The sequence below is a fragment of the Terrapene carolina genome, unplaced genomic scaffold (assembly GCF_002925995.2).
Source record: "Terrapene carolina triunguis isolate 2854851 unplaced genomic scaffold, T_m_triunguis-2.0 Scaffold68, whole genome shotgun sequence".
In the NCBI taxonomy this organism is placed as follows: domain Eukaryota; kingdom Metazoa; phylum Chordata; order Testudines; family Emydidae; genus Terrapene; species Terrapene triunguis.
The window spans coordinates 33,133,192-33,160,630 of record NW_020664419.1 but is presented as its reverse complement, the minus strand read 5'-3'; the positions used below and the strand labels follow the sequence as shown (position 1 = coordinate 33,160,630).

General features: G+C 42.2%; 1 protein-coding gene across 1 annotated transcript; it reads right to left on the bottom strand.

The window, feature by feature from the left end:
• Positions 1-6,194: 6,194 nt before the first annotated feature.
• SELENOO (selenoprotein O) lies at positions 6,195-27,293 on the bottom strand. Its single transcript, XM_026648705.2, has 9 exons — positions 26,711-27,293; positions 22,234-22,437; positions 21,179-21,359; positions 14,724-14,854; positions 13,999-14,279; positions 13,643-13,793; positions 11,193-11,378; positions 8,377-8,533; positions 6,195-7,658 (listed from the first exon to the last, which is right to left on the bottom strand). The coding sequence occupies exons 1-9, from the start codon at positions 27,289-27,291 to the stop codon at positions 7,464-7,466; spliced, it is 2,067 nt and encodes a 688-aa protein (XP_026504490.1). The 5' UTR covers positions 27,292-27,293; the 3' UTR covers positions 6,195-7,463.
• Between the last annotated feature and the right edge of the window lie 146 nt (positions 27,294-27,439).

The window sequence follows — 27,439 nt, the reverse complement described above, 5'->3', positions numbered from 1 at the left end:
TTCCTTGCCCCTGGTTTTTTAAGGGTAGGGGCTACCTAAGTGGCTGGATTGGCTGTCACCAATCTAACTCTAGGAAAAGGTTCATGGCAGAGAATCCAGAGTGAAAGTAGACATTGAGTGGCCCAGATCCAAGATACACCTCTACCCCAACATAACGCAACCCCATATAACACGAATTCGGATATAACGCAGTAAAGCAGTGCTCCGGAGGGGCGGGGCTGAGCGCTCCAGCGGATCAAAGCAAGTTCGATATAACGCGGTTTCACCTATAATGCGGTAAGATTTTTTGGCTCCCGAGGACAGCGTTATATTGGGGTAGAGGTGTATTTAGAAACCTGAGGATCTGTCCATAAGCTCCACCCTTTTTTCTGTATTTCATGCCTGGCTAGCTTCTAGTGAGTCCCTTGCTTACATGCCTAACTCTCCCCCTACAATGCACAGGGAGCCCAGGCACCTAACACTGAAGAAGTTGCACTAAAGATGGGTGCCTCACAAAAACAGGTGTGCACAGGGAGAGTAGAATAATCAGGAAGCAGGAGTGTCATGGAGAAATGTGTCTCTACAGCTGCACCTCTGGAGAACCAGGTCACAACTAGCTTTCCCTCTGACTTCTCTACAAAGGCATGACTGAGCAGGCCAGCTCATGCATATTTCATTTAGTAACTGATGGCAGAAGTTACAACTATAGCAAATAACATGACTGGCCAAACCTCCAGCTACTCATTATTTTCAGTCTCAATTTGCCCTTTCTTCTTGCTAGAACACTCTGCCCCATGGCCAGCGACACCTTGATCTCTGCCCAGGAAGTGGGCACCCCCAACCAGCTGCCACAACAAATAAACTCTTCATGCCAGGTTGTGAACCAGAAAAAGTTTCAAGCTGAGACTTCCAGCCTTGCCCCCTGAGCTGCTGGAATCTCTGCACCTGCTTCAGCTGCTTTATGGAGAAGTTGGGGGAGATAATATTGCATGCATCTTATCCTAAGATCCTCAGAAGGCAATATAAAAGTATTCATATTTTTAATCTTCTAGCAATGAGCTAGGAGCCTGGTACTACTGTAAATACAGCTACTTCTAAAGAAACCAAGCACACTGTAAGCACTGTAGTAAAGAATGCAATAGCATGACAGGAATTAAAAGCATTAACAAGGAAGGCAAAATTGCAGTTTTATCTGGTGGTTCACTTTTTTTTTTTAAAAAAAAGAGTAAGATACAAACATTATTTTTTAAACTGAAAACAAGTAAACATGAATTAATGGCAAAACAGGCAGCCGTAAGTTTACAAGCTTATGAATACAGGTTGGTGGCTACATCTTATTTAATCATGAGAGCAAAACACCACTGGCTTTATGCTACTGGAAGCATCCAGAGACTTGCCGTGTCTTAGTTTCTCATCTGAAAACTCTGCAAGCTGCTACAAGGTTACATCTGCTCGGGAGTAGTTCAGTTTTGGGCTATTAGGACTAAAAATTGAACCTAAATTTTTCTATAGCAAAATTTGAACAGCTGGTATAAATGAACACAAATCCCTTCACTTTAGCTGAGCTACACTGATTTATACCAGAGGCTCTGACCCTATGAAGAACCTCTTGGGCACTTTATTTCCAAATGCTACATATTAATAAATTGTATGCACATAGTATTTTACATCAATGCTAATATTTACATTTAACATCCCTGATTTGTACATACAGGAAAAAAAAAAAAAGGAAAAATTGCTGCCAAATTACTTTAAAGAGGGCTTAGCAGTGCCAAATGTCTCTGAAGTCACCTCAGTTCTACTCAATCAATTAAGCACTCCACTCTTAGCTGACGCATTCTATCTGAAGCAATTTTAACCCGATGCATCATTTACCGAGCCATCCTAAATGCTGCATTCCATATAGCCCTGATGCAACTATCTCGGAAAGCCTGAATGTGCCAGAACAGGCACTGTCTCAGAGGGTTGCTACCCCAAAGAAGGGAGAATGGAATCATGGAAAGTCTGTAGGTCTAAGATAGTCCCCGGATCAGGGATTTCCACTGGTGAAGGGTGAGGAACTTCTCGACCACTCACCTGCTCTTGACATCAGCAGTTCACATTGAGTAGGCATAGAAACGAGCTGTGCAGTTGTACCTTTCCATCAGTTAGCAATAGTATCCTGCTGGCACCAACTAATAAAGATCGTACTGTGCTAGGCACTGCGCACACCCAGTAAGAGGCAGTTCCTGTCCAAATACCACAAACCCTTTTACAGACGGGAACCGAGGCACAGAGAAATTAATTCACCCAAAGTCATACATCAAATCTGAGGCAGAACCAGGAACCTAGGATCAGATTTAAAATATATATATTATATATATATATAATTTAGGTATCTAAAGATGCAGATAGGTGCTTAAGTGCTTTTGAAAATCACACCAGGCACCTAAATAGCTTTTAAAAATCCAGCACTGAACTTGAGCTCCTGGGTCCAAGTGCTGCCTTAACCGCAAGCCTGGTATCTAAATTCAAGCACTGACAGACTCAAATAGCCTCAAATTATTTCTTACTGGAGATATTTGTTTTTCATGCTACAGGTGGTCATGGCACCTTGGTTTATCTTAACTTTCTTCCTGAATGCCTTCACCTGTTGGAAGAATTTAGTCCAAAGGGGAAAGGGTTTGTGACATATTTGACTGACACAGATTCACAAGAATGTATCACATCACCTTGGTCTAACCGTTATCTTGTTTGGTCTGAATCTGGTCTAAAAGAAGTAAGTGAGAGTTGATCTGATTTAGAAAGAACCTGAAGCAGTTGCAGGCAGAACATTATTTTTGCAAACTTAAGTGAACAGGGTTTTTGCAATGCTCCTCACATTGCCAGCAGCTTTCCTTTTCCCTTTCTTGCTGGGGTGATATTTACATGGTATTGACTTTGTTTAATAAAACAAAACAAGCTTGGCTGCCTGGTCTGTTTTCAGTAATCTCAAATTCACATATGGAGTGTTAATCCCTGTTGGCAGTCGTTTCACTCATGAGACCAGCAACTGTGAGAACTCACTTGTACAAAGATGAATTCTTTCCAAAAGCAAGATGAGTTGTACCTGCTAGTATTTTCCTGAGCCGCATGTATACCACAGCCACTCCCTCCTTCGACTACATCATTCTACCATTGGTCTGATACATGTACAAGTAGATGTGTTTGGATTTATTACTTTTTCTTCAAAGAAAACCAAAACAAAAGCACCTCTTAAGACAGGGGTCTCAAATTCAATTTACCTTAGGGCCAGTGCCAGTCCTCAAATCCTCCCAGCGGGCCAATGTCACTCATGCCGCCCAGAACCCACCTCCCAAAAACTCCACCCCCCGACCTGCCTGAGGCTCTGGGACAGAGTTTGGGTGGGGGAGGGGTGCAGGCTCTGGGATGGAGTTTGGGGGCTGGGAGAGGTGTGGGGATGGGGTGCAGGCTGTGGGAGGGAGTTTGGGGTTGGGGGTGTGGGGATGCGGTGCAGGCTCTGGGAGGTAGTTTGGGGGTGTGAGGGGGTGTGTGGGAAGGGGATGCAGGCTCTAGGAGGGAGTTTGGGGGCTGGAGGAGTGTGGGGAGGGGGTGCAGCCTGGGAGGGAGTTTGGGGGCAGGACAGGGGGTGGGGATGGGGCACAGGCTCTGGGAGGGAGTTTGGAGGGGGGATGTGGGAAGGGGTGCAGGCTCTGGGAGGGAGTTTGGGGGGAGGGGGTGCGGCACTTACCTGGGGTCCAAGGCAGGGTGGGCAGCCTCTGTGTGCTTCTGCCCCCAGGCACCGCCCCCACAGCGTCCCATTGGCTGCAGGGGCGCTCAGGGTGGGGGCAGCATGCGGAGGCACAGCCCCGCCCCTGGGCTGCAGGGAGGGGCCGGCAGCCACTGGAGCGAGCAAGCAGACGCCACTCAGCTCCACTGCACTGCCAGGTCCCCTGAGGGAGGAGTGCCCAGTGGCGGCAGGTGGGGCCAAGGGAGAGACCGCTGGCCACATTGGGGAGACTTGTGGGCCGCAGATGGCCTGCGGGCTGGGAGTTTGAGACCCCTGTCTTAAGACATACTTTTAATATGTGACATTGTTCTGTCAATGTCAGTCTGAACAGTAGTTTATGAAGCCTTAGGTATTAATGTGTTGTGGAAGAAGAATACCAGAGAGTTTGTTATTACAATAACAATAGTGTGACTGTTTACTTTAACTGCTTTTATGTCCAAGCTTTTCAGCATTTGAGGAAGATGTTAGAGAAGGACAGAGCAAACTTAATGAACATTAATAAAGTTTTTTCTGTGTGACTATTATACTGGGAGAGGTTGTGCCATGGTACATTGATTTTAGGGACATTCAAGTTCCCAGTATACAGTAGACCCCTGCTTGATTTTTCTGACCGTCAGATCTATTATTTGAAAAGCTCAAAAACAGTTTGTGACAGGATTTGGGTATCTTTTATAATTTCTGAACAAAGAAAGGCACAAGATTTCAATATTACTTTCTTGTTCCGTACTTTGATTAGTTTTTGCTGATAAGGCAAAAGCTGATCAATCCAGGGAGGCCGGTTACCCTAAGCAATACTAAAATGAAGCCTTGTACAGTAATTCATAAAGCACAATTTAAAAGTTTTTGCACTGTTAATGGAAGCAGCATGGCCAACCCTTAAAATAAAGCACAGATACATAGAGAAAACAGAATGTGTTGGAGTGGTGTAACAGTGTGACTGACACCAGGAACGCACTATTCAAATAAGTAAATACTTTGACTGGCAACCTCTTTCAGCCAGTTTAACAATCAGTGGCAGCTCACTGTAGAAATTGCTATTCTGCTTGCTTTTATTGTGAATGTAGACCACATTGGTTGTAATTTATAAATTTATCTTTGATACATATGGCCCCAAGTTGTGGTTTCCTCGTATGACATGCAGAATGAGAAGTACATAGTACCATGTACTATGTACAAGAGTGGGTTGCTGAGAAACACTTAATGGATGACAGTGACAAACTGTGTGGAAGATTAATTTTTGTTAGTCAGTATTGCACACAAAGAAATTAAGTGAAATTGGAATACTGGCCAGGGGTAACTATTCAGAAACAAGCTAGCCCAAACCCTGTAATGCAGTCAAAATCCATAACTAACACTCTTAGAAACTGTGAGTATGATTCACAAAGTTACTCTCCCATTATTTATTTTTGCAGAGTCCAAAAGAAATCATGAGATTTTTCATTCATTTTATAAGCTTTCTGCCTGATGCAGTTTCAGTACAGGTTGTAAGCCTGCCCAAAAGAATTATGAACAAAGCAGAAGTTTCCAGCGTTCTATTTACTGGTATGTGATGTGATCCATTGGGTACGTCCACACCGCGATAATAAACCCGCAGCACCAAGTCTCAGAGCCCAGGTCAGCTGACTCAGGCTTGGGGGACTAAAAACTGCAGTGTAGATGTTTGGGCTCAGGCTGGAGCCCAGACTCTGAGACCCCAAGCCTGAGACAGCTGACCCAGACAGCCGCAGCTGTGCCATGCTTCTTTGATTGCAGTGTAGATGTAACCATTATGGTTAGAGAAAGAACTCAGCATTACTTCAATGCCCAAATCGAGAGAACTCCAAAACAGTCAGGGCTGACTAAACCATGGAGAAAGCTTGAGGCACATAAGCTACTGCTAAGGATTTGTCTGAGTACCCTACTTATCCCCATACATTACAGCCATCTCTTTTTTCCACAGCACACTTATCTTTATTCAATTTCTTTTGCTTTGTCCCTGATGGTAATCATGCAAATCAAGTTTAAAACAAAACTTAAATCCAATCTCCACTTAAAAATATAAAATGCTATAATTTAAAAAAATAATGCTATCAACTTCTGCCCTCTGGACTAAAAAACCTGAATTAAGGTGCCTGAATTGGCTTAGTTCTAGAATACATTTTCCCAATGTAAGATACGTAAGAATGGCCATACTGAGTCAGACCAAAGGTCCATCTAGCCCAGTATCCTGTCTTCCGACAGTGGCCAGTGCCAGGTGCTTCAAAGGGAATGAAAAGAACAGGACAATTATCAAGTGATCCATCCCCTGTCATCCATTCCCAGCTTCTGACAAACAGAAGCTAATAGCAATTGAAGGACCTATCCTCCATGAATTTATCTAGTTCTTTTTTTGAACCGTTATAGTCTTGGTCTTCAAAACATCCTCTGGGAAAGAGTTCCACAGGTTGACTGTGCACTGTGTGAAGACATACTTCCTTTTGTTTGTTTTCTATGACCTATCAGTATCTATTTCTGACTCCCTAAATACTACTTTAATTAACAAGGAACAGTTTCACACTGCAGATATATAATTAAATATTTTTAAACATTCATAGCTCTCCCTTTCACCTCAAACTTATTATCAGTATTCATCAAAATACAGAACCAAAACTGCATAAAGTCAACAAGAGGGGAAATAGGAGCATCATTTGTATATTCTCAGACATTGCCACCCCAGATATTAGCAAATAAGAATACTAGAATGGCAGCTTTCAAAGTAACATTTCCAGAGATTGTGATGATGATGGATGGATGGATTGAAGACTAAGTTACACAAGTCGCATTGAATAATGTTGAACAAGTACACATCTGCAGTTTAATGTAGAAGGGACCGTGTCAACAGCATAAATAATCATAGATAATGAATGCTTATATTAAGTACTGGGTAGTTTATAGGGAACAAGCTAAGTTGGCAAAGTGATCTTGTTTAGGTCAACTGACTTACAAGCTGCAGTCCAAGATTTTAATAAATATTTGTACGTGTGTATCACACACAAACATGTTAAAGCTAAATATATTTTTCTGCTAGGACTTCCGAGTGCAAATAAGTATAGTCCCCCTCAATTCTGATTTCTATACTGTATATTATAAAAAAATTATACTCAGTTGCTTTTCCCCCCCACCCCAGTTTGCAAAAAAATTCTCTAAAAAAAAATGACTGATGTTAATATGAAGGTTCACAAGAAAGGAACTACTCAGTTAAAGGAATCATAGCTTCAGATAAGCAATGATAAGCTTACTCCTCCATTAAAGAGGATCAAACATCCCTGCAGAGTAAAAGCATTAACCACGTTTTGGGAATAAGTACTGTTAATTCATCATCAGTCAAAAATATATCAGATTTCTGATTTGTTATTTTTGTCGTCACATAAAAACAGTTACATTTGGATGTTCAAAGATCACTGTGTGCCTACACCTAAGACATCACTAATTACAATGTGGTGAGGAGAAAAGAAAGTTGTTCAGCTCCCCAAACATTAATCTAATGACGTATATGGACTGTTGATTGTCATTGGTCCATTAAACCTATGATCCATGATTGTGTCAAAATAAGCATTGCTGCTGAAGTGCTGTTGTAGATACATCCAAATGAACTGTTTCAATGACTTAACAGCACTTTGATTTTGCCTTGTTTGATTCTCCACTACTGAAGAAGGATCAGCATCTCCAGTTTACAGTGAAAAATAAAACAAGGCCATTATGAAGATCACGTAACACAGAGTTCTGAAGCCCAGAGTGGGGGTTTACTGCTATATGGAAGTCTGCTGCTGGTCACTGGAGCACAAGTGGCAGCTGCTGCAACTGTTTCCTCCTCTTCTTGATCTTCCTGTACCTCAGTGAGATCTTCTGTCTCTTCAAATGGATTTTCCAAGCGTTTCAAAACCTCTCTTACCTAGGGAGAAAGCCACAACATGTTGCAGTAAGAAATTAAAAAGTAAAAACTGAACCTTCAATAGGTTCAAATAAATCTGAAAAACTGTATTTAATGGATAAGCAGCCTATGAAGAGCCACAAATGAAAGATGAAATAACATGTGATACACTGGTATCATCTAAACTGAAAATGGAGATCTGCAATTATTTTATCATCTATTGTAGCCTGCATGGAACTCGGTATGAGTAACAGCAATTGGCAGGCTTATATTATTCAAAATAAATTGCCTGAACACCTTTACATTAGAATCAATACTATACATACATTAATTGTATCTGGACACTGTAATATTTAAACATAACGTTGAGCTAAATATGATCAAAAGTTATCACATTTTCAAACTCCATTTGGCAAGTAGGGTTTTAAGTACAAACTAATCCTCAACACTCCTGTGAGTTAAGTATCCATTTTATAGATGCAAAAATGCCCACAGTTCCGCAGCCAATCAGTGCAGAGCAGGGGTTGAAAAATCAGGAGGTCCTAGCTCCTTGCCTCATGTTGTCACCAGACCACCTGTAGCTCAAAAAAAAAAAAAAAAAAAAATTTGGCCCATCATATTTTTTTTCTCTTTTAATCTTGCTGCATGTTATGCAACATGTAATCTGGACTGTAAAATTCCTTGGAGGATTTTCTGAAGTATCATGCATATACAGCAATGTTGAATAGTAATACTGTACCTCTGTGAAGTCTCCATTTTCAGCTGCTTCAATGGCATTCTGAGCAATGTAATTTCTCAAGATATATTTTGGATTGTTTGAATTCATAATCTTCACACGTTCAGCATTCCAGACATCAGCATTACTAACACTTTCTATCTCTTTTTCTAATCGGACTCTGAAAATAAGCAAGAAGAAACAAATTAAGAATTTTGTTTGCTTCAAGATTCTGTTTTTAAAATTTGGACCCATTTTCCTGAATTAGCAAGCGTAAATGGGAATTTCAAGATGAGAACATGGCCTAGGATCCTCCCTGTTGGTCTGGAAAGCTCAGCCATTTTTAAATTTAATCTACAAAAACTCTACCTCCCACCTCAGTTAAGAACCTGTTTCACAGTCCATTAGATGCAGCAAATTGAAGTACAGCATGTGCTAAGTGGCAAGCATACAAATTTTTCTTGAAGACTTCACATTTTTGAAAATATCATTGCTTATTTGAAGCCTTGACAGGTAAAACATACCGCATAAGGTCATCATATGAATGTTCCTGCACTTTCAGGAATCAACTCTGAAGCTTTTCTATGCACTTTATTGTATATTTAAGTTTCTTGCATTCTTACAATAGTAGAGAGATGGGATACAGTCAAGAATCAGATCTATGACTGGTACTTACTCCTGCTACAGTTCTCAGCTTTAGTGAAGAGGATCAGTCACAGGAAGCCAGCTGTGACTGCCATCACAAGTTAAAGCAGGACTTCGCCTGCCCTAACTTACCCTGCTGGAGTAATAGGCTGCTACACTATACCAACCCTACCAGCACTGGGCCAGCAGAAATTCCTACCTTCACAGGAGGATTTCTCTGTCAGGAATCTCCAGCTATCTTAAAGTCTCTTGGCACTTCTATAAAGCACCAAGTGGCCTTAGGGGTAAAGAGAATGTGGGCCCCATTGTCTTGCTTTACCTTATGCTCCCCACATGCTTTTCTAAATTCAAATACATCTTGGCAGTAAGAGTATTGAGTATTATCTATTATTGTGTGGATTTTTCCCTCAGGCCAAGAAGTATTAGATGGGTGAACTACCCTAAAGGTTGGACAGCTCTGGTGTAAGTCATGTTTTGGTAATATATTTACTAACGATCCAAACTAATACAATCAAGTTTAGGTATATGTTAGAATTAACAAAGTCAAAATACACAATTGCATCCAAATGTCTGTATGTCTGTGTACCAATGCACCAAACTGGATTTAATACTAATTAACTTATGAAATTTCCACGGAAAAATATTATTGAACATGTGGGTGTTTTATTCTAACTTTTGTAGCTTATCCACATTCTATTTTTTTTTTTTGGCATCACCTACATCTGTTCTATGTTGTAAAGCTTTTGAGGCTGGGGCCATGCTGTCTTCTATTTGTAGAGGGCTATGTACTGTTGCTCAGTATAGTAGAACCTCAAAGATATGAACACCAGAGTTACAGACTGACTGGTCAACCGGACACCATGTGAAACTGGAATTAAGCAATCAGGCAACAGCAGAGACAAAAAAAACCCAAAACGAACTCCCCCCCCCCCCAGCGAATATTGTACTGTGCCTATATTGCATCTTAAAGGTAGGCACATCTGGGCTGCCTGTCCCCACCTCCACCCCCTATTCATCACCCGGGGGGCAGCTGCTTACAGATAGGAGGTGAAGACGCTGAAGTTCACAGGCACAGCTGTAAGCCCCCGAGCAGGAGCAGCACTGGGGTCTGCACCACTTTCCTGTAAGCCATGGGTGCAGGTTCCCCACACTCCCCCTGTGGTCAGGAGGGGGACAAGCCTGCAAGCTCAGTCCCAGCCCGGGAAAGAAACTTCCTGAGCTCCTGCTGGAACCTGGCCTGGAGCCCAATCTCCTGCCTGCATGCTACACTCTGGATGAGCAGCTCAATTTTAAGGGGCCATAGCCTGCACCGTGCTCCCACTGACGCTGTAGTGCCCCAGGGTGCCTCACTCATCACCCTTGTAGTGAGGTGGCTAGAATCATCTGTCTATCCCCATCCCCACTCGCTGGGCAGCCACTTACAGGTAGCAGATTACTCCTGGGGGAATTCTGCGCCACTGCGCATGCAGAATGTAATGTTGTGTGCACAGAATTTCCTTTTTCTCCCCCACAGAAATGGGCTGTAGAGCTGCTGGCTGCCACTAGGGGCTGCTGGACCCGGCAGAGCCCAGCTCGCAAATAAAAGATGCTGCTGGGGGCAGTTGGAGGAGGGGAGGGGGGGAGGATGGTGCGAGTGTCTGAGCAGGGGGGCTCTGTAGCTGGGCTCTGGGGTGTCTGGCTGGGGGACACCCTGCAGCTGGTCTCTGGGGGTGGAGGGAGTGCGGGTGTCTGGGCTGAGGGCATGCCCCACAGCTGGGCTCTGGGGGGTACGGGATGCAGGTGTCTGGCCCCCCTTCTGGGCTCTGAGGGGGCAGAAAAACAGGCGTTTCTTTAACTCCCTACTCCTGGGGGAATTTTTTTTTTGGGTCAGACAGTTGCTGACAAGTATTTTGAAATAAATTACCAAAATAATTGAAACTGGCCTGATTATATAGTGTTATTTTGACAAATAAAATATGCAGAATTTTAAATACTGTGTGCAGAATTTCCCCAGGAGTAGGAGGTGAGGACGTTGAAGTTCACAGGCAAAGCTGTGAGCCCCTGATCTGAGCAGTCCGCCCTGAGGAGCATCCCAGAACTTCTTGTGCAGTTACGAACATTTCAGAGTTACGGACAACCTCCATTCCCGAGGAGTCCGTAACTCTGTAGATATGACACAGCACAAATGTATTGCAGGCAATATTTAATAATCTCACCTGTACTTCTGCAGCCATTCTTTCCAGTGTCTTTTATTTCTACTCAGTAAGTCAGCTGCTGTTAATTGCTGCAGTTTAGAAAACTGTTCTATGCGTTCTAATTCTTTATTTATATTAGCTTTTGTTCCAATTAATGCAAACAGTTGAGGATTAGACTGAGCCAACATTAGCATCATGGAAAATTGTCTGCAGGGAAGAGGAAAATTATATCAGACATTAAACTCACAGTAACAGGCAAGGACTGGCTTTTTGTAGCCAGACTACTTTAGCAAGCAAACAAAGTAACCTTGTTTTTTGTCAGCAAAGCTAAATACTCTGTATCCCACAATAAAGACTATATCTTATTATTCAAAAGTATATTAAGGTTACTGTTATCTCCCTCCTCCCATTTGTTTAATCCACTTCTTGTGTTATGTCAAACCTAGATTGTAAGGCTGAGAATTCACAGCCATCTAGGGGATTTAGATGCACAATTCCCCCCTGAAATTAGTGAGTTGTGTGTCTAAATGCCCTAGACAGCTTTGAAAATTGCAGCCTCGTGTTTGTGAAGTGCCAAGCATAATGGGATTTCACTTTTACATGGGGACCCTAGGTACTACTGTAATACAAACAACATAGAAAAGAAAGCAAAAACACTTTAGAAGAGTGGGGAATTAACACAATGGTATTGCTATATAATCATGCAGTACACAGTAATATAATCTCAGACTTGTTATATTTTATCCTATTCTGTCAGAAAGGACTATGGACAAAACATACCTAAAATATGTAATTCAAACTAATTTATTGGATAATGACTAATATACTCTGCTAAAAAGATATGCTAATGGTTAACAGGACTAATTTATTAGAGGACAGGAGTTACTATTGTTAATAGATCCAAGTTATTTTGGTGTGGTTTTTATTAGGTTTCTTAAAGCTGTACACTGTTGGATTGTGTTAGTGAGAGCTGTCCAACAGTTTTATCACTTATTCAGCTGCCTTCTCCTCCTTCTCCCAGTTTAAGTAAACATTTGTTTTTGTCATGCCACATCAATATAAGTGGAAATCTCAAAATCATTTTCTAAACTTCTTTCATTAATGCATACACAGAAAGTAATTAAAGGACAAAAAAAACCCATCAGCACCTAGTAGCTAAAGGACAACTCATCACTAAAGATAATTAAATATAATAGGATAGCATAAATGGGAACATTATCTAGCGGTTTTGATTGTTCAGTCTATATAAATTACCCTCCAAATTTGATCTACATATGCCTAATGCAACCATCACTGGAGTGCTGTGGTATAACAGTTCTTGCACTCAGTGTAGTACAGTACTGCATTAAAAAGCTTTGCTTTCATACTACTGTGATTTATTCATTACTTCTCCTGCTCCTCTGTACAAAGTCTGACTATAGTATCCCAAAAGGACTGACTCATGTATAATCAACAGATTTAATCCTTATTACAAGACTTATGTTTAGGCTCCAGATTTGGTCTACCTTGAAATCATAATCTAGTAATATCAATTGGCTTCTTAAGTATTAATTTCCTCCTTTTTCAATTTACCACATCATTGCTGGAACTCAACTGCCCATCTACTCCAAAGTGATAAACAACCACCAGCATCTCGGTGTGACATCAGAAATGTGTGACCATTCCTACTGCTCCGAGTAGAACTTAATTAACAGACAGACACTTTTTTATTCACACTGACAATTCCGAGGAAAAGGTAAATGTAATTATGTTGGCTTCTGCAGCACTAGGCACACAAAATGTCTGCCAAATAAACAGGGAAACAACGATCCTAGAAAAATATATAAAATCTAGCATACTAGAAACAACAGAGAACACTAAGGGGCAGTTTCACTAGAATGCTCTTTCTACTTTCCACTGTTTCTGTGATGCAAAGCAGCTGTAATCCTGATGTAACTGGCCACCTAAGTCAGGTTTACAGCTGCTCTCCTTTGCTGAATGGTGCAGAGCAGCTGGAGCGTACCAGTGAATCTGGCCCTAAACATGGAAACTGGATAGTTCTGGGGATTTGTAACAGTATACAGAGCATCTAATATATTTAGCACAGTGACTGAAAGATTGAAAGCTGAGATAGCTCAGCTTGTTAACAGTACATGTGAAAGTGGTTTTGGTGATTTAAATCCAGTTCTTAGTGAATTGTGTCCTTACCACAAAACTACCAAATCTGACACACCTCAGCAGAGAAGCCAAATGTGGAAAAAGACAACTAGTCTCTCAAGCCAGGGTTAAAATGTCCTGGCAGGGCAACACAGGAAAATTTGCACTGCTGTTGATCTTATATTCCCGGTCTGTGGATAGGCAGACTGTCACTCCAGCACCTTTAATGATCACTAAACTCATTTAAACATGAAAAAGCATACAAAAACCAGCTATATATTGATAGTATGCCTGAAAACACGATTCAAAATTGTCATTGTTTACTTCAGTCATACCTTGGATCCATCTGAGGCCTGAAAGCAACTTTTAGTTCTTCCATGGAAGCACACTGTGTGGCAATCTTTTCCAGGAAATCTTCCAATTTTAGAGGATCCAAATCGCCCAAGAAAGAGCTCAGCAAACGGAAAGTATTTGTAAAGTCTCCACCTGAACACAAAATTTTATTGTTCAGACATAAGACAGTCTAATTTAACTTCAACTTAAAGTTTATAGTCTAATTTGTTTCTACTAGATACATCCAACTTTTTGAAGGAAGGTTCATTTGTGGTCAGTGGAATAGGATTCTCTGATCAGTTATTTTTCTAATGTAGGAAACAAGACAACCAAGTTATGTCCTGTTTTCATCACTAACCTGTGAGATGCATAGTTTCTAGAAGTTCAGACACCAATTTATCATCATCTTCTAATTCCAAATGAATGAGACCTAGCTTCTTCCTCATCTTCTGCAAATAATGCCTCTCAAATTCTGCATCATACTCCTCTTTGAGAATGAGTTCACTGATCTCCAAGGGCAGTTCTGGGACTAAAGCTTCAGCAAGCTTCCCTAGATTCCACTTGCAGATCTCTGGCTGTTTGTTATAAGCATAGCGCCCTGCATTATCTGAACCATTGCAAATGTGTTCTGGGTCATATCTGCAGATAAAAAAGAAATGGTTAGCAGTCTTCTTCTAGTTAACTGAGAGTGACTACTATGTTAGATCCTTTAGGAGACTAGAAAGTGCAAGAAGGAAGAGTGCTTTTAGTTCTGACATTCCTCCAAAACTATGAATCTAAGCATGTGCTTGCATTGCCTTTCCTTAGAGTAAACCCAAGACCTTTCAAATACAGAAAAGAACCATACTAGAAAATGAACAAGTTATACATATACAGATGTGACAACTACAGAAGGTTAGAAATGGTTATGTCAAGGAATATAAAACAATTAGGGCTAACTTAATTGGACTCGCCACATATAAGGCGCAATAAATCCACTTAGGAGGATGTTGAAAAGGAATGAAAGCAATCAGGAAAAGCATGAGGATTATTTTGCACAGCAAACACACAGTTGTACATTCCAGGTTATTAAACTATACTGACCTGTCCATAAACCCAAAAGGGCCATAGTCAATAGTAAGTCCTACTATGCTCATATTATCTGTATTCAGCACACCATGGCAAAATCCAACACATTGCCATTCAGCAACCATCCTTGCTGTCCGCTTTGTTACCTAAGAAACAAAACACTTCAACTTTGATTACGACTTAGACATTTCTATATATTTCAAGGGATCTATCATTTTAACCTAAACAGTGTTATTTTACAAGATACGACTGCATTACACTGTAGGGCTTGAAATTCAGGGGGGAAAATAGCTACTTTCACTGAAGTATGGCCTTCTGCTCCACTAACCTAGTTATCTCCCCAAAAGCAAACAGCGATTTAGCCCAAGTCCCAGCAGCAGCAACGTTTTATCAGCATCTCCCCCAAACTAAAGGTCTGCTCCTACTGAAATAAATCTCAATAAATAAAATTCATATTGACTTCAATGGAAGCAGGATCTGGCCCTCAGGATGTATAAATAAAATAAGTTTCATTGGCCTAAACGCTGTGTGTCTGTTTCCTTTGTTCATTATAACCCTATTTTCTACTCCCAATTTTTCCCCATGCCATTTTCTTTCCTACTACATCTATCTTAACTGACAAACCAGCCCATACAACTTGGCCCTATGAGTCACAATGGCTCCCTTATGGTAGCCTGCCAGTGAATTTGTTAATGGCGAGCTGGAAGAAGTGGGAACCAGAGAACGGAAAAAAAAAAAAAAAAAAAGAAAGAAAAAAAGGGAAAAAAAAAAAAAAAAAAAAAAAAAAACAGATGCAAGAGGCTAGGAGTGAAAGAACAAGGGAAGTGACTACTAATACCTGATGAAACTAAGGGCACCTGTCCAAGAATCACAAAGAGGGCTTCTAACAAAAGAAGGTCAGAACCACTAGACTAAGGAAACCCCTTTTAGCTAAACATTATCCAAATTGAATAAACCTTCATTATTCCAGTCTTTGCAACAAATATCTCCTGTTGCTCACTTCTAATTCCAGAACAAGAGCTATATGATTTCCCCATAAGAGGAAGTGCAAGTTTGGCGGCGGGGGGGCGGGGGAAATAAAACTTACAAAGATTTAGAAAAATGAAGAAGTGTTATACAAGGATCATCAGTGTTAGACTTTTTGGTAGGGGAATATAAGATTCCTTAACTATGCTAAGGAAACAATAAAGATGCAAAGTTAAGCAAAAAAGTCAGGAAATGCCAAAATTGAAGTTTCACGTACAAGCTGAACTCTTCCTCATTGTATCCATGCATTATAGTTTTTAATTACTTTTCCATAGTATTGTTTCTGCAGTAAACAGGTTAGATGAGGTATGGTGCATAGAGAAAGGGATGCAATATTTTTAAATAACTTATCAATTTCTTCATTTCAGTACTATCTGCCAACCAAAAATTAAGTCTGTTCTAAGAAAACAGTTATTTTCACTTTTAAAATAAAACTAATTTGTAAATCTATTATTGAACTGCTATCATTATAAAATCACGACATGAACTATGATTTTCAAATCCTCAAAACCTGTTCAAATCAAAACCTATTTGCACCAGAGCACTGACTTCTCCTCCGAAACAGCTATCAACTTGTCAAATATCAAACTTCCTATCCTTCCTTCTAGAGCTGTCTAAGGTAGCAAAAGTGTTTTTATAACAGGAAAGCCATCTTTACACAACCCTCATTCTCAAAAATGGCAGAACTGTCTTTGCTTAAACTTTCATCAAAATCAACCAACTGGGGCAGAGATAAAGCCTGGAAAATTTCAGCCCCAGGAACAAAGTTCCAGGAAGTTAGAGAAACAGAAAAAAGGGTTTAGAACGCCAACATTTTGGAAACCTTAACTTTATGCATTCCCCTCACCACCATTTTCCAGGTTCCTCGCTGGCATGCATTATAATGCTTTCAAGCAAAACACTTTATATGGTTTCCACACTGCTCAGATAGGCGGTAAAAAGCCATATGACACAAGATACTCCAAGTAGCTACATGTGCACAGAACTGATTAGTAATACGCTATAAACAAGTGCAAGTGGCCACACTCTGCACTATGGCTCTATGCCAGAGAGATGAGATGCCACCACAAAGTAAAATGAAGCACAAAGATGAGATCCAGGCTACTGAAAACAAAAGCCCCCATCAGAATGATAAAGAAATGTGAACTGCACGGTGTCACTGCATAAAATGATTTGTTATTCTAGCAAAGAATTGTTGGGTTTTTTTTAAACTGCCAATGAAAAGCTTCTAATGCAGTTAAAACATGGATCATTCAAGAAGTGTGCGCTGATTAGAATGAGGTTGTCTGTGTTCTAGCTTCATTTAACACTTCTCTCCATCACCAATTTCTACACTTATTGATTGTTACAAAAAGAGCTTGGGAAAGATGTTGTTATATGTAACAGAAACCCACCACTTTAAAACGCCTGTTTACATTTTACCCTTGTTAAAAATGACATCTAAAACTACTATAACAAAGATTCGAAAAAGAGAGAAATCTGTTTTCTCTATACACAAAGTGATATAGAATGCACACACTTTTGCTATTTCTCTTATTTAGTCAGTTTCCTTCACAGTGTAAAAGAGGTGGCAAAAGCATTTTATATATTATAGGCAGGGCACAAAGTGATGCCTATTAAAGTTGTCCAACACTTCCATTATAAGACCCTATTTTCAGTTGCTTATAACTGCCAAAACTTTAACAGTCTGGTCTGAAATTTAAATGTCAGGTGCCTGCCTCAGGCTGAATTTTTGTGAAAACTATCAGTCATTTCCAAGGAGAAAAATATGTTGTTTTGCCCTTGTTAAAAAATACTGGTGATCTTTTCTTTGAAAAGTTCTTGCACCCCTATGCTTTGGAGCAGAGACATGAAATTTGGAAGAGGGTGGCATATGTATTAGATGTGCCTTTTGCAATCTCCGTGAAAACATGCCCAAGTTTGGCCAAGTAATAAGCCTATGAAAAGTGACAGCTGACACTTGGAACAGGTTACCAAAGGAGGTTGTGGAATCCTCATCATTTGATGTTTTTAAGAACAGATTAGACAAACTTCTATTAGGGAGGGCTTAGGTATACTTAATTCTGCCTCAGTGCTGGAGGATGGTCTGCACAACCTTTTGAGGTCCCTTTCAGCCCTACATTTCTATGATTCTGTACTCAGTAGCAACTTAGATTTTAGCAGCTGAAATCTCCAAAGATTGTCTGAACTGAGCAAGCTCCAGCCTGAGGCTGGAGCAGGACTTTCGCTGCAATTGCAGCTCTGAACTGTTGTGTGCCATGCTGGGTCCTGCCACTTGAGCTGAGAGAACAGGAAGGCTGTCTCTCCTGCACTCTCAATGACTCCTCTGCTGGGCCCAGGCAGCGTAGAGGAGGAAGCTGACTGATTTGAATATGGAGGGTACAAGAGATGAACCTGGAGGGGAGGGGGGGAAGACGGGAGAAGTTTGGGAAAGGAGGTTGGGGGGAGGCGGATGAAACTGCCAGGAAGATGGGGATAGGGAAATAGGGACATAGGGTATATGTGAGGCATGGGTCTAGGAGCCAGGTGGGAAAGCATGTGTGGGAAATTGGGAGCCAGCAGGTGGGAGCATGAAACAGACTGGATGAAGAGCAAGGTGGTGGAAACAGGGACTGGCTAGGCAAGTTCACTGGCATTGGTGGTGGGACCCTGGAGGAGCGAGACTAGGATTTACTAAGTCAGCAGGGACAAGATGTTTAAGGAGTGGAGACTGGGATGAGGAGTCTGGGATGGAAATAGATAGGACTGGGACAGTGACAGGTTGGAGAGAATGGGATGGGGCCAAGTTTGGGTGGAATGGGCATAGAGCCTGTGCCCACTTGAACACAATCCCCTCCAGAGCCTGGAATGCAACCCGAGATTCCTAAGCCTCAGTGTTCCTAGGCTGTCACCACATATCTGTGAAACCCACTGGCAAAGTGGCCTTTCTATTGCTGGTCCACAGAAATGACGACAACCTATTACTGCTATCATATATTCTATTAGCTCAAGCAACAGAGGTCTGTTGGGAATCAAGCAGTTGCCATCATAGACACCTATATCATCCGCAGGGTTGCATGTGATGGAAGTTGTGTTTTCACTTTGCTTTTTTAAAAACCCAGGAAATAAAACACACAAACCAAGTTAAAAGAAGATTAAGATTGCAAAGTCACACACAGAATTCAGGAAATGCCAGAATTAAAGTTGCCTATGCAATCTGAATTTGGCACCCTTGTGCAGATTCATTATAATTCAGTCTTTAATTACACGATCCCGTACTATTTTTCCCCCACAGGGCCCCTGCCTCATTCAGGACACAGGATGGACCTACTCTAGGGATGAACCAGGGTTGTGTAGCAAAGGAAACTCTTTTGTATGAACCTTGCTTCATTTGTGCAGAAGTAGGAAGATGTGTAGTGAACAAGGAAGGGGACTGCAGGAGAGAAAGGACAGTCATGGAGAACTGGATTTATAAATGTCTAGGCCACAGAGTCCCTGGCATCATATAGGAAAGTCACTTAAACAAAACTTTTCATAGGGGGTCACTAACTGTGTTCCTCAGTGCTGAGCATTCACAACTGCAACTGAAGTCAGTGGGAGTTGTGCTATATAATACTAAGTACTCTGAAAAATCAGCTCATAGGCATCTCAAACTGAGTACCCAAAAGGAGTGAACTTTTAACCTTAGTTCCTATGCCTCAGTCTCCCATCTGTAAATTGGGGATAATTATACTCCCCCATCTCACAGGTGTGTTGTGAATATAAATTAATGTTTGTGAAGCATTCAGATACAATAATGATTAATGCCACAGAAAAACCCATGAGGAAATTAATAATTCTGTCTTCAAAGCAAGGTTTGAATAGTGTGCAGCTAATAAGGCCTGGGGCCACACATTAATTGACAAATGAGGAGAAAAAAATACTGAATAGCAGTCACCAAGAGAGCACCATCCATCCTGTGCACTGAATGAGACAGGGGTCCTGTGGAAAAAATAGTATGTGCTCACGTAACTGAAGATTATCGTAATGCATGTGCACAAAGGGGACAAATTAAGTTTGCACAGGCAACCCGAATTCCGGAATTTCATAACTTGAGAACCTGACATGCAACCTTAATGTTTTAATGTAGTTTTTTGAGTGCAATATTGTATATAAAATGACTAAGACCATAATAATTGGCAGGTGGGCCAGAGGTAGATCTACTACCTCAAACTAGTTTTTAAACTTTTTCCACTGACTAGATTTAAAGTAAACTGTCTAAGGCTTGAGACCGGACAAGAATCAATGATTAATCCAGTAGGGGAAAAAAATCGATTTGAGGGATCTTGTCAGAACACAGTTCTGTTTGTAGCATTTACAAAAATTATTCTAAAACAGAATTTTTGTTGTTCATTTTAAGCTTCCTAAAGTAGCTGCTGGCTAGTTCCTGCTAACCTTGACAGCTCAAACAAAGCCTTCTGGAGTAGTGAACCAGGTATCAAGTAAGTGAAATGGCTTGTTTTGTTTTACTGGCAAATTCCTCTTCTTTCACATACACCTCCTTATGTTGCATCGTGTGGCTGGGCTAAGACTTTTCATTCTTCCTTTAAGAAAATCAGAAAAGCCCAGGAGGCAAGTCCTATGGCCGCTTTCCAGCTTCCCAATTTAGGTATAGTATTTAAATTGAGTGTACTGGACAGAGCCCCAGAAAACACATAATATTGGAATGTACAATTACTGAAATAGAAGCAGAAGCATTTCATCTTCCCTAACCCCTTATTCTGCTCATTGAAATAAAGGAAGATACACTTATTTCCACCACCTTACAAACAACTAAGTAAACGGTGTGAAAAGCGGTGTTAACACAATATCAGTGTTTTGATGTATAAGCACACAACAGTCAGGAAACTTAAAGTTATAATTCCCACAACTTTAGCTCATCAACATTACATATTTCTATTAAGGCATAAATTTAGCAGTATATATACACCAATGCTACATATCTGCTAACAGCTCAAGTAATGATTATTGAGGAAACCATAACTGAATGTTCTGACTTTTGAGCATTTAAATTGTGAACATTTAATTTACATTCTTCTCAGTCAACATCCTTTTTTCCACCTTTCATATTACCAAATGAGAAAAGACCCTTATTACATTCTAAATCATTACCTCATCATCAGCCAATCAGGGTCCAGAACTCCCCAACATTCTGATGCACTCAATTTATTATGTGTAGTCTTTTACAGCTCTTCAAAAGCGAGGGGAATCTTGATTTGCTGGTGAGGAGGTAACTAGTCTCTTAGATACATTTCAATATACAGTTCTATCAGGAGTGTTTTCTCCAAAAATAACAATAAAAAAGTTAAGATAACCAAAAGAAAAAAAAATTATAAAAAGTTCTCACCCCATATTCTTCACAAGATGAAGTTCTTGTACCCTACATCTACAAATACTATAAAAGGAAAGAATTATCAGCCTCATACCTCTCTGAAGAAAGCAGCATTCCTCTGAACACTGTTGTCAGAGTAAGCCTGCTGGATTTCAGGATAGAAAGTGCTGATCACATAATTAAGCATCTGTATTCGAATATCATTTCTGTTAACACTGGGACCTTTGCGTCCTGTGTGTTCATCTGTAGGTTTAAAAATCTCAAAAGATCCAAACCTGTTTTAAAATAATTAAGACACTTCTTATTCATTTATATTACAGCAATAGGAAACTACCATTTAGAAATTTTATTACCATAGTACCATCTCCTTAATTTAGGCCCCAGTCCTGCAAATGACAGAGATCATCAAAATAACAGAGCCCCACTGAAGCGTCACGCAGCAAAGGTGTGCATCCATGTGCTGCCAATTGAAGGATCGGGGGACCTAGTGAGCATTAATGGCTAATTCTTAAGAGCGTCTTAAAAATATTCAACGGAAGACAATGATTATATGGTGAACCTATTTTAAAATGTAACAGCAAACTAAAATAAAATACTGCCTATACAAATGAAAGACATCTTGCAAAAAATTGGAAAAGAGATTTTCCAAGCTTTATATATTTCCTACTCCTCAGCCTTTCATTAGGAATTTGTTACTTTGTAATGGATCACAGATCTTCCATACAGTCCTAATATGGTTTCAAGCAGGAACTACCGTCCATCTCTAATATGTAGAGTTACATTTATCACAATCTAGATTTTGACCATTTTATTCCTTATCCTAAAACCCTTCATTAAGTGGTCTTTAAAATAGTCCTCTCCCACATAATAGCCACCCACCAGCATCAGGAGTATCATAAAGAAGGCTTTTCTTTGCCAGGGCTTGAAAATATATTTTTTTTTAAAATGTATGAAGCTTAAAAAATTTGACAAAGATGCCGGTGCATCCCATGTACTGGATGGAAAACACAGAGTTCCACCAGTCTAGCACTGAAGAACTAAAATCCCAGAATGAGAATCATACATAGATGGTCTTGTTAGGGAAATAGTGTATTTCAAACAAGATGCTGGTTTTAACAAGAAAAATTGTGAAAACAGGCTTCTCTTTACCTTATAAACGTGGAAGCTATTCTCAGGACAATTGTGCATCTTTCATTTTTTGGATTTCCATCATAGAATATGTCCCGAACAACTTTTGAATCAGATGTTACACACGTTCCAGCCCTTGTTGTAGGTATACCTAGATGAAACATGGCCTCACTACACAGGAATTCTCTTATACTTGACCGCAGAACCTTTCGACCATCAGCTTGTCTATAAACCAAAACAGTAATACTACTTAGCTCTTGTGTAATACTTCTCATTTCTAAATCTCAAAACACTTTACAAAAGCAGGGTATCATGACCCCCACTTTCTAGGTGGAGAAACGAAGGCCCAAAAGTCAAGTGACTTGTCCAAAGTTGCCCAACATCTCCTCCTAGCATTACACATTGTAAATTGAAACTATCTCCTTAATGGTAACATTTATTTTTGGTATTAATACCAACATTCATAGTAGAAATAAAGTTAACATATATAGCCTCCTTCCCAATCATCTCTTCTGTATACTCCTTAAGCTTATCCCAATATTTAAATTCTGTAAAACACATTGTTAATGGAACACAAGGGCCAGCAGAAGTGTTCCCACCATTTTTAAATTTTAATAAAGAGCTTTTAAAACATGTAGTCTTCTGTGATTTCTGGTCTGCAGACCAGACATTGCAGAACTTTACCTAGTATTGTAACTGCCTATAAACAAAACTGAAACTGGCTTCATTAATTTTCATTATCCAAACTGCAAAAAACCCCACAAAATATAAACAAGTGAAATAAGTTGACTGAATTTTTAAAATTTAGTCACTTAATCTAAGGTTTTATTAGTAATGTCTACTACCAAAGTTGACCGCGTCTCTTTAAAGAAATGATTACAACTTTGGAATTATCTGAAAAAGTAACTTCTTTCCCCATTCCCCCTTTAAAAAATGGACATTAAACATTCACAGGGTTTAGTTATCTCACACCACTGATAAACAATCTAGTTTGTATATTAGCTACCACTGAACACAAGTTACTGCAGTAGTTTTCAAACTGGCCCCTGGCCCAGATGTCTACAGCTTCTGAAGCTAGTAGAAGAGCATATAAACTGAGATTCCTTCTGCTAGCTGTAGCCTATTCTAGGACTTCAATTTTCAGAGTTCGGGTTTTTTTTTTTGAACCAGCTGAACTTTAAAAAACCCTTTATCCTGCATCACTGCTTCAGATCTTTCTTTGTCAGATGTCTTTAATGCAGTGGTTCTCAACCCATAGTCCATGGGCCACTTGCGGCCCGATGAGCACACAGCTGCAGCCAATGTGACATCCTCAGGACCATACATGTAGTGTATATATATTGTTTGGACACAGCCCACATAACACAGAGAGCTACATATGTGGCCCACAATGGTAAATAGGTTGAGAATCACTGCTTTAATGTATACATTTAAATATAATCAATTTTTTGACCATCACCAAAATTAAAGGGATAGCAAACAAACAGAAACAGGACCAAACTGCACAATGACCGGAAAGTACAGAACAATAGGAGCTAAAAATCAATGACTCAGTCTGTGCAGGTAATCCACTCTAGCACCTTTTGACTTGTTTACCTATTGTTTCCCCCCTACTTCTATGACTAACGCTCCACACTAATGCAAACTACATGCTGGCAGCTACCAATATTTTAACTACCAGGAGAAGATCCTGTCTGAGCTTAGTTAAATACAGCAGAAAAAAAATTGGTGGCTGTTACACACTAGCACTCCCACCACTGTTATCAAAGCTCTGGCAATAACAAAGGTGGAAAATTTGAGGGAGAATGTCTACTGGGGAAGGAAAGAAACAACAAATGCAAAATGCAGGAAATGTAATTAGTTTCATCCTTCACACTAAAATATATTTATTTTCGTCTCAGCTCTTTTGTACCACTCCTTAACGTTATCCTTTGTAACCAAACATTATGATTGCTGTAGGGATGATGAAAAATCAGAGTTAAGAGTAGGGCCCTACCAAATTCACAGTCCATTTTGATCCATTTCATGGTCACAGGATTTTAAAAAATCATAAATTTAATTTAAATCTGAAATTTCATGGTCTTGTAAGTGTAGGGGTCCTGACTCAAAAAGGAGTGGTGGGGGTGAGTTGCAAGGTTATTGTGTGTGCGGGTGGGGGGCTGTGGTACTGCTACCCTTACTTCTGTACTGCTGCTGACAGCAGCACTGCTTTCAGAGCTGGCCAGCTAGAGAGCGACGACTGCTAGCCGGGATCCCAACTCTGAAGGCAACATTGCCGCCAGCAGCAATACAGAAGTAAGGATGGCATGGTATGGTATTGCCACCCTTACTGCTGCCTGCAGAGCTGGGCTTTCTGTCAGCAGCTGCCACTCTTCGGCCGCCCAGCTCTGAACGCAGCAGCGCAGAAGTAAGGGTGGCAATCAGGGCCGGTGCAAGGAAGTTTCGTGCCTTAGGCGAAATTTCCACCTTGCGCTCCTCTGCCCCCAGCCCTGCGGCAGCTCCCCGCCTCCCCCTCCGCCCTGAGACGCCCTCACCTGCGGCAGCTTCCCCCCCCCCCCACGGGGAGCCGTGCGGCAGCTCCCCACCCCAGCTCACCTCTGCTCCGCCTCCTCCGCTCTAATTCTCCTCCCCTCCCAGGCTTGCGGCACCAAACAGCTGATTGGCGCCGCAAGCCTGGGAGGCGGGAGAAGTGGAGCAGCCACTGCGCTGGGCGAGGGAGTCTCAGCGCGCCACCGGCAGCCCAGCCCAGGAACGCTGTAAAAAAAAATTGGGGGCACCGCTTTTTGGTGCCCCCAAATCTTGGCACCCTAGGCAACCGCCTAGTTTGCCTTAATGGTAGCACCAGCCCTGGTGGCAATACCATACCATGAGACCCTTACTTCTGCACTGCTGCTGGTGGGGCGCTACCTTCAGAGCTGGGTGCCTGGCCAACAACTGCCGCTCTCCTGCCATCTAGCTCTGAAGGCAGTGCAGAAGTAAAGGTGGCAATACCATGACACCTCCCCCTCCCAAAAAAAACAAACAAACCTTGCGACTGCCCTAGAAATCCCTTTTGGGTCAGGACCCCCAATTTGAGAAATACTGGTCTCGCCCATGAAATCTGTATAGTATAGAGTAAAAGCACACAGAAGACCAGATTTCACAGGGGGAGACCACATTTCACAGTCCGTGAAGTGTTTTTCATGGCTGTGAATTTGGTAGGGCCCTAGTTAAGAGGTTTACATTACAAGTCTGTACCTTAAAAATGTGGGCCAGAACATGAAACAGATGAGAATCACTGACAATGTAATTAGACAATTATTCATGGCTGATTGAGGTGCAAAGAAACCATCTTTCCTTGAAGTCTCTTTCTAAATTATTACTAAGTGAGCTTGTGGATGCCCAAAAATATTTATCTTCGCTAAGCTAGTATTACACCAAGTTTAGTAAAGTGTGCATTGGAATCATTCTTTCAGGAGTTTACTTGACAGGAGACTGCTAGATAACTGACTTTGTAAAATAGAGACTGTGAAACAGTAAGATTATGACAAGGAGTATACACAGATTAAATAATTTGGTGTGGGAAATCATATCTTGACTGGTTAACTGGCACTGGCCCGCCAAACATATACTGAAGATTTTATTTATAATGGGATTTACAAACGTAAGAATCACACTCATAACAGATTTGGTATATGGAGTTATTTAGCTCCTTAGTGAGCAGCTGGTTTGGAAAGGTATGATTGCGGTCACTGAGTTGTCTATAACCTACCCAACCATCTTTTATTTATTCCCTGAACTTTTTTTTTTAGAATACAAGTGGAAGCTATTAGTTGTTGGCTCAATCCTTTCATAAAGGTCTGGACTATACTAACTTTTCTGGGGACTCGCTCATCATTGCAGCTCCACTCATGAGCACACTAGTTAGACAGGGCCATAGGGTACTGGGATACCCGCTAAATGGGTCCCATTCTTGGCCCACCCATTACCAGAATAGGCCAACAATGCAACCATTTAATCTCTCTACAGGCACCATCATATACCCCAGTGACAACGTGATGGGGCAAGGGGAGGAGAACGTGAGTGCCCCGTCTACACTAGCGTGCACCTCCACTTGTCCTGGGCATTGGCGAGGCATTTCCCACAGTGGCAGGCAGGCAAAGGCTTCTGGGCTGGGGACACTGTGGTCAGTACAAAACGCATGGCGGCTGCCACGGGGTGAAGTGACTGGCGGGGGGGGAGGAGGGGGGAAGAGAAGAGAAGAGAGGACTGGGAATGGCAGAGGCTTAAAGCTACTGCGCGGAGCTCCCCAGCTGCAGCAGCCCCTGGCAGCATCTCCCAGGCGGGACCGGGGGTGCTCTGGGGCACTAAAGCCGTGGGCCAGGTGGGAGGGGAACCCACAAGCTCCAGGGACTGCGACCTGCAGCTGTCCCCACGGACGGGTGCAGCGCGCCCGCCAGCCCCGGCCGGAAGAGGGGCAGGACTCACCCGCCCCCGGCGCCTCCCCGCGAGTGGTTACCGGGAGAAGGGGGTGAGCCCGGCCCCCTTGAGCTGGATCTCCCAGCGCTCGCCCCGCGGGCTCAGCACCTCGCCCAGGTACATGGCCGCGCCATCGCCCAGCTGCCCGGCGAAGCTGCCGAACTGGTGCCCACAGTAGCAGTGCGCGGCGGGCTCCGCGCCGGGTAGCAGCCGGTTCCCGCTGAAGTACAGCGCGGCCTCGGCCTCCAGCTCCTCCAGCGCCCCGGCCGCGGGGGGCTCCAGGCCCAGCAGCGCCAGGGCGGGCAGCGACATGGCCACCAGCCGCGGGCTCTGCACCGGGCTGGGCCGCACCCGCGAGAAACAGGCGCCGGGCACCTGCCGCGGCACGTTCTCCTCGGACGGGTCCAGCGGCAACGAGCGCAGCGCCCGGTTCTCGAAGCGCAGCGCCCCGAGCCAGCCCGCAGCCGCCCCCGGGGCTGCGCTGGGGCCCGGGCTCTCCGGCCGGGCAGCGAGGGGCGGGGGCTCCTGCATGGCGCCGCTGCAGCAGCCGGGAGGGCGCAGGCCGCGCGGGACCGGGGTGGGCAGGAAGAAGCAGCGCCCACTCCGCAGCACCGCGGCCATTCACCCACCGGGCCGGGGGGCGCAGTAACCCCGCCCCCTACCGCGGGGACAAAATTGTGATGTCACGCCCACCGCCTTATCACAGGGCGAGCTTCCTCCAAGGCCCATCACGCCATCCTATCACAGGGCGAGCTTCCTCCAAGGCCCA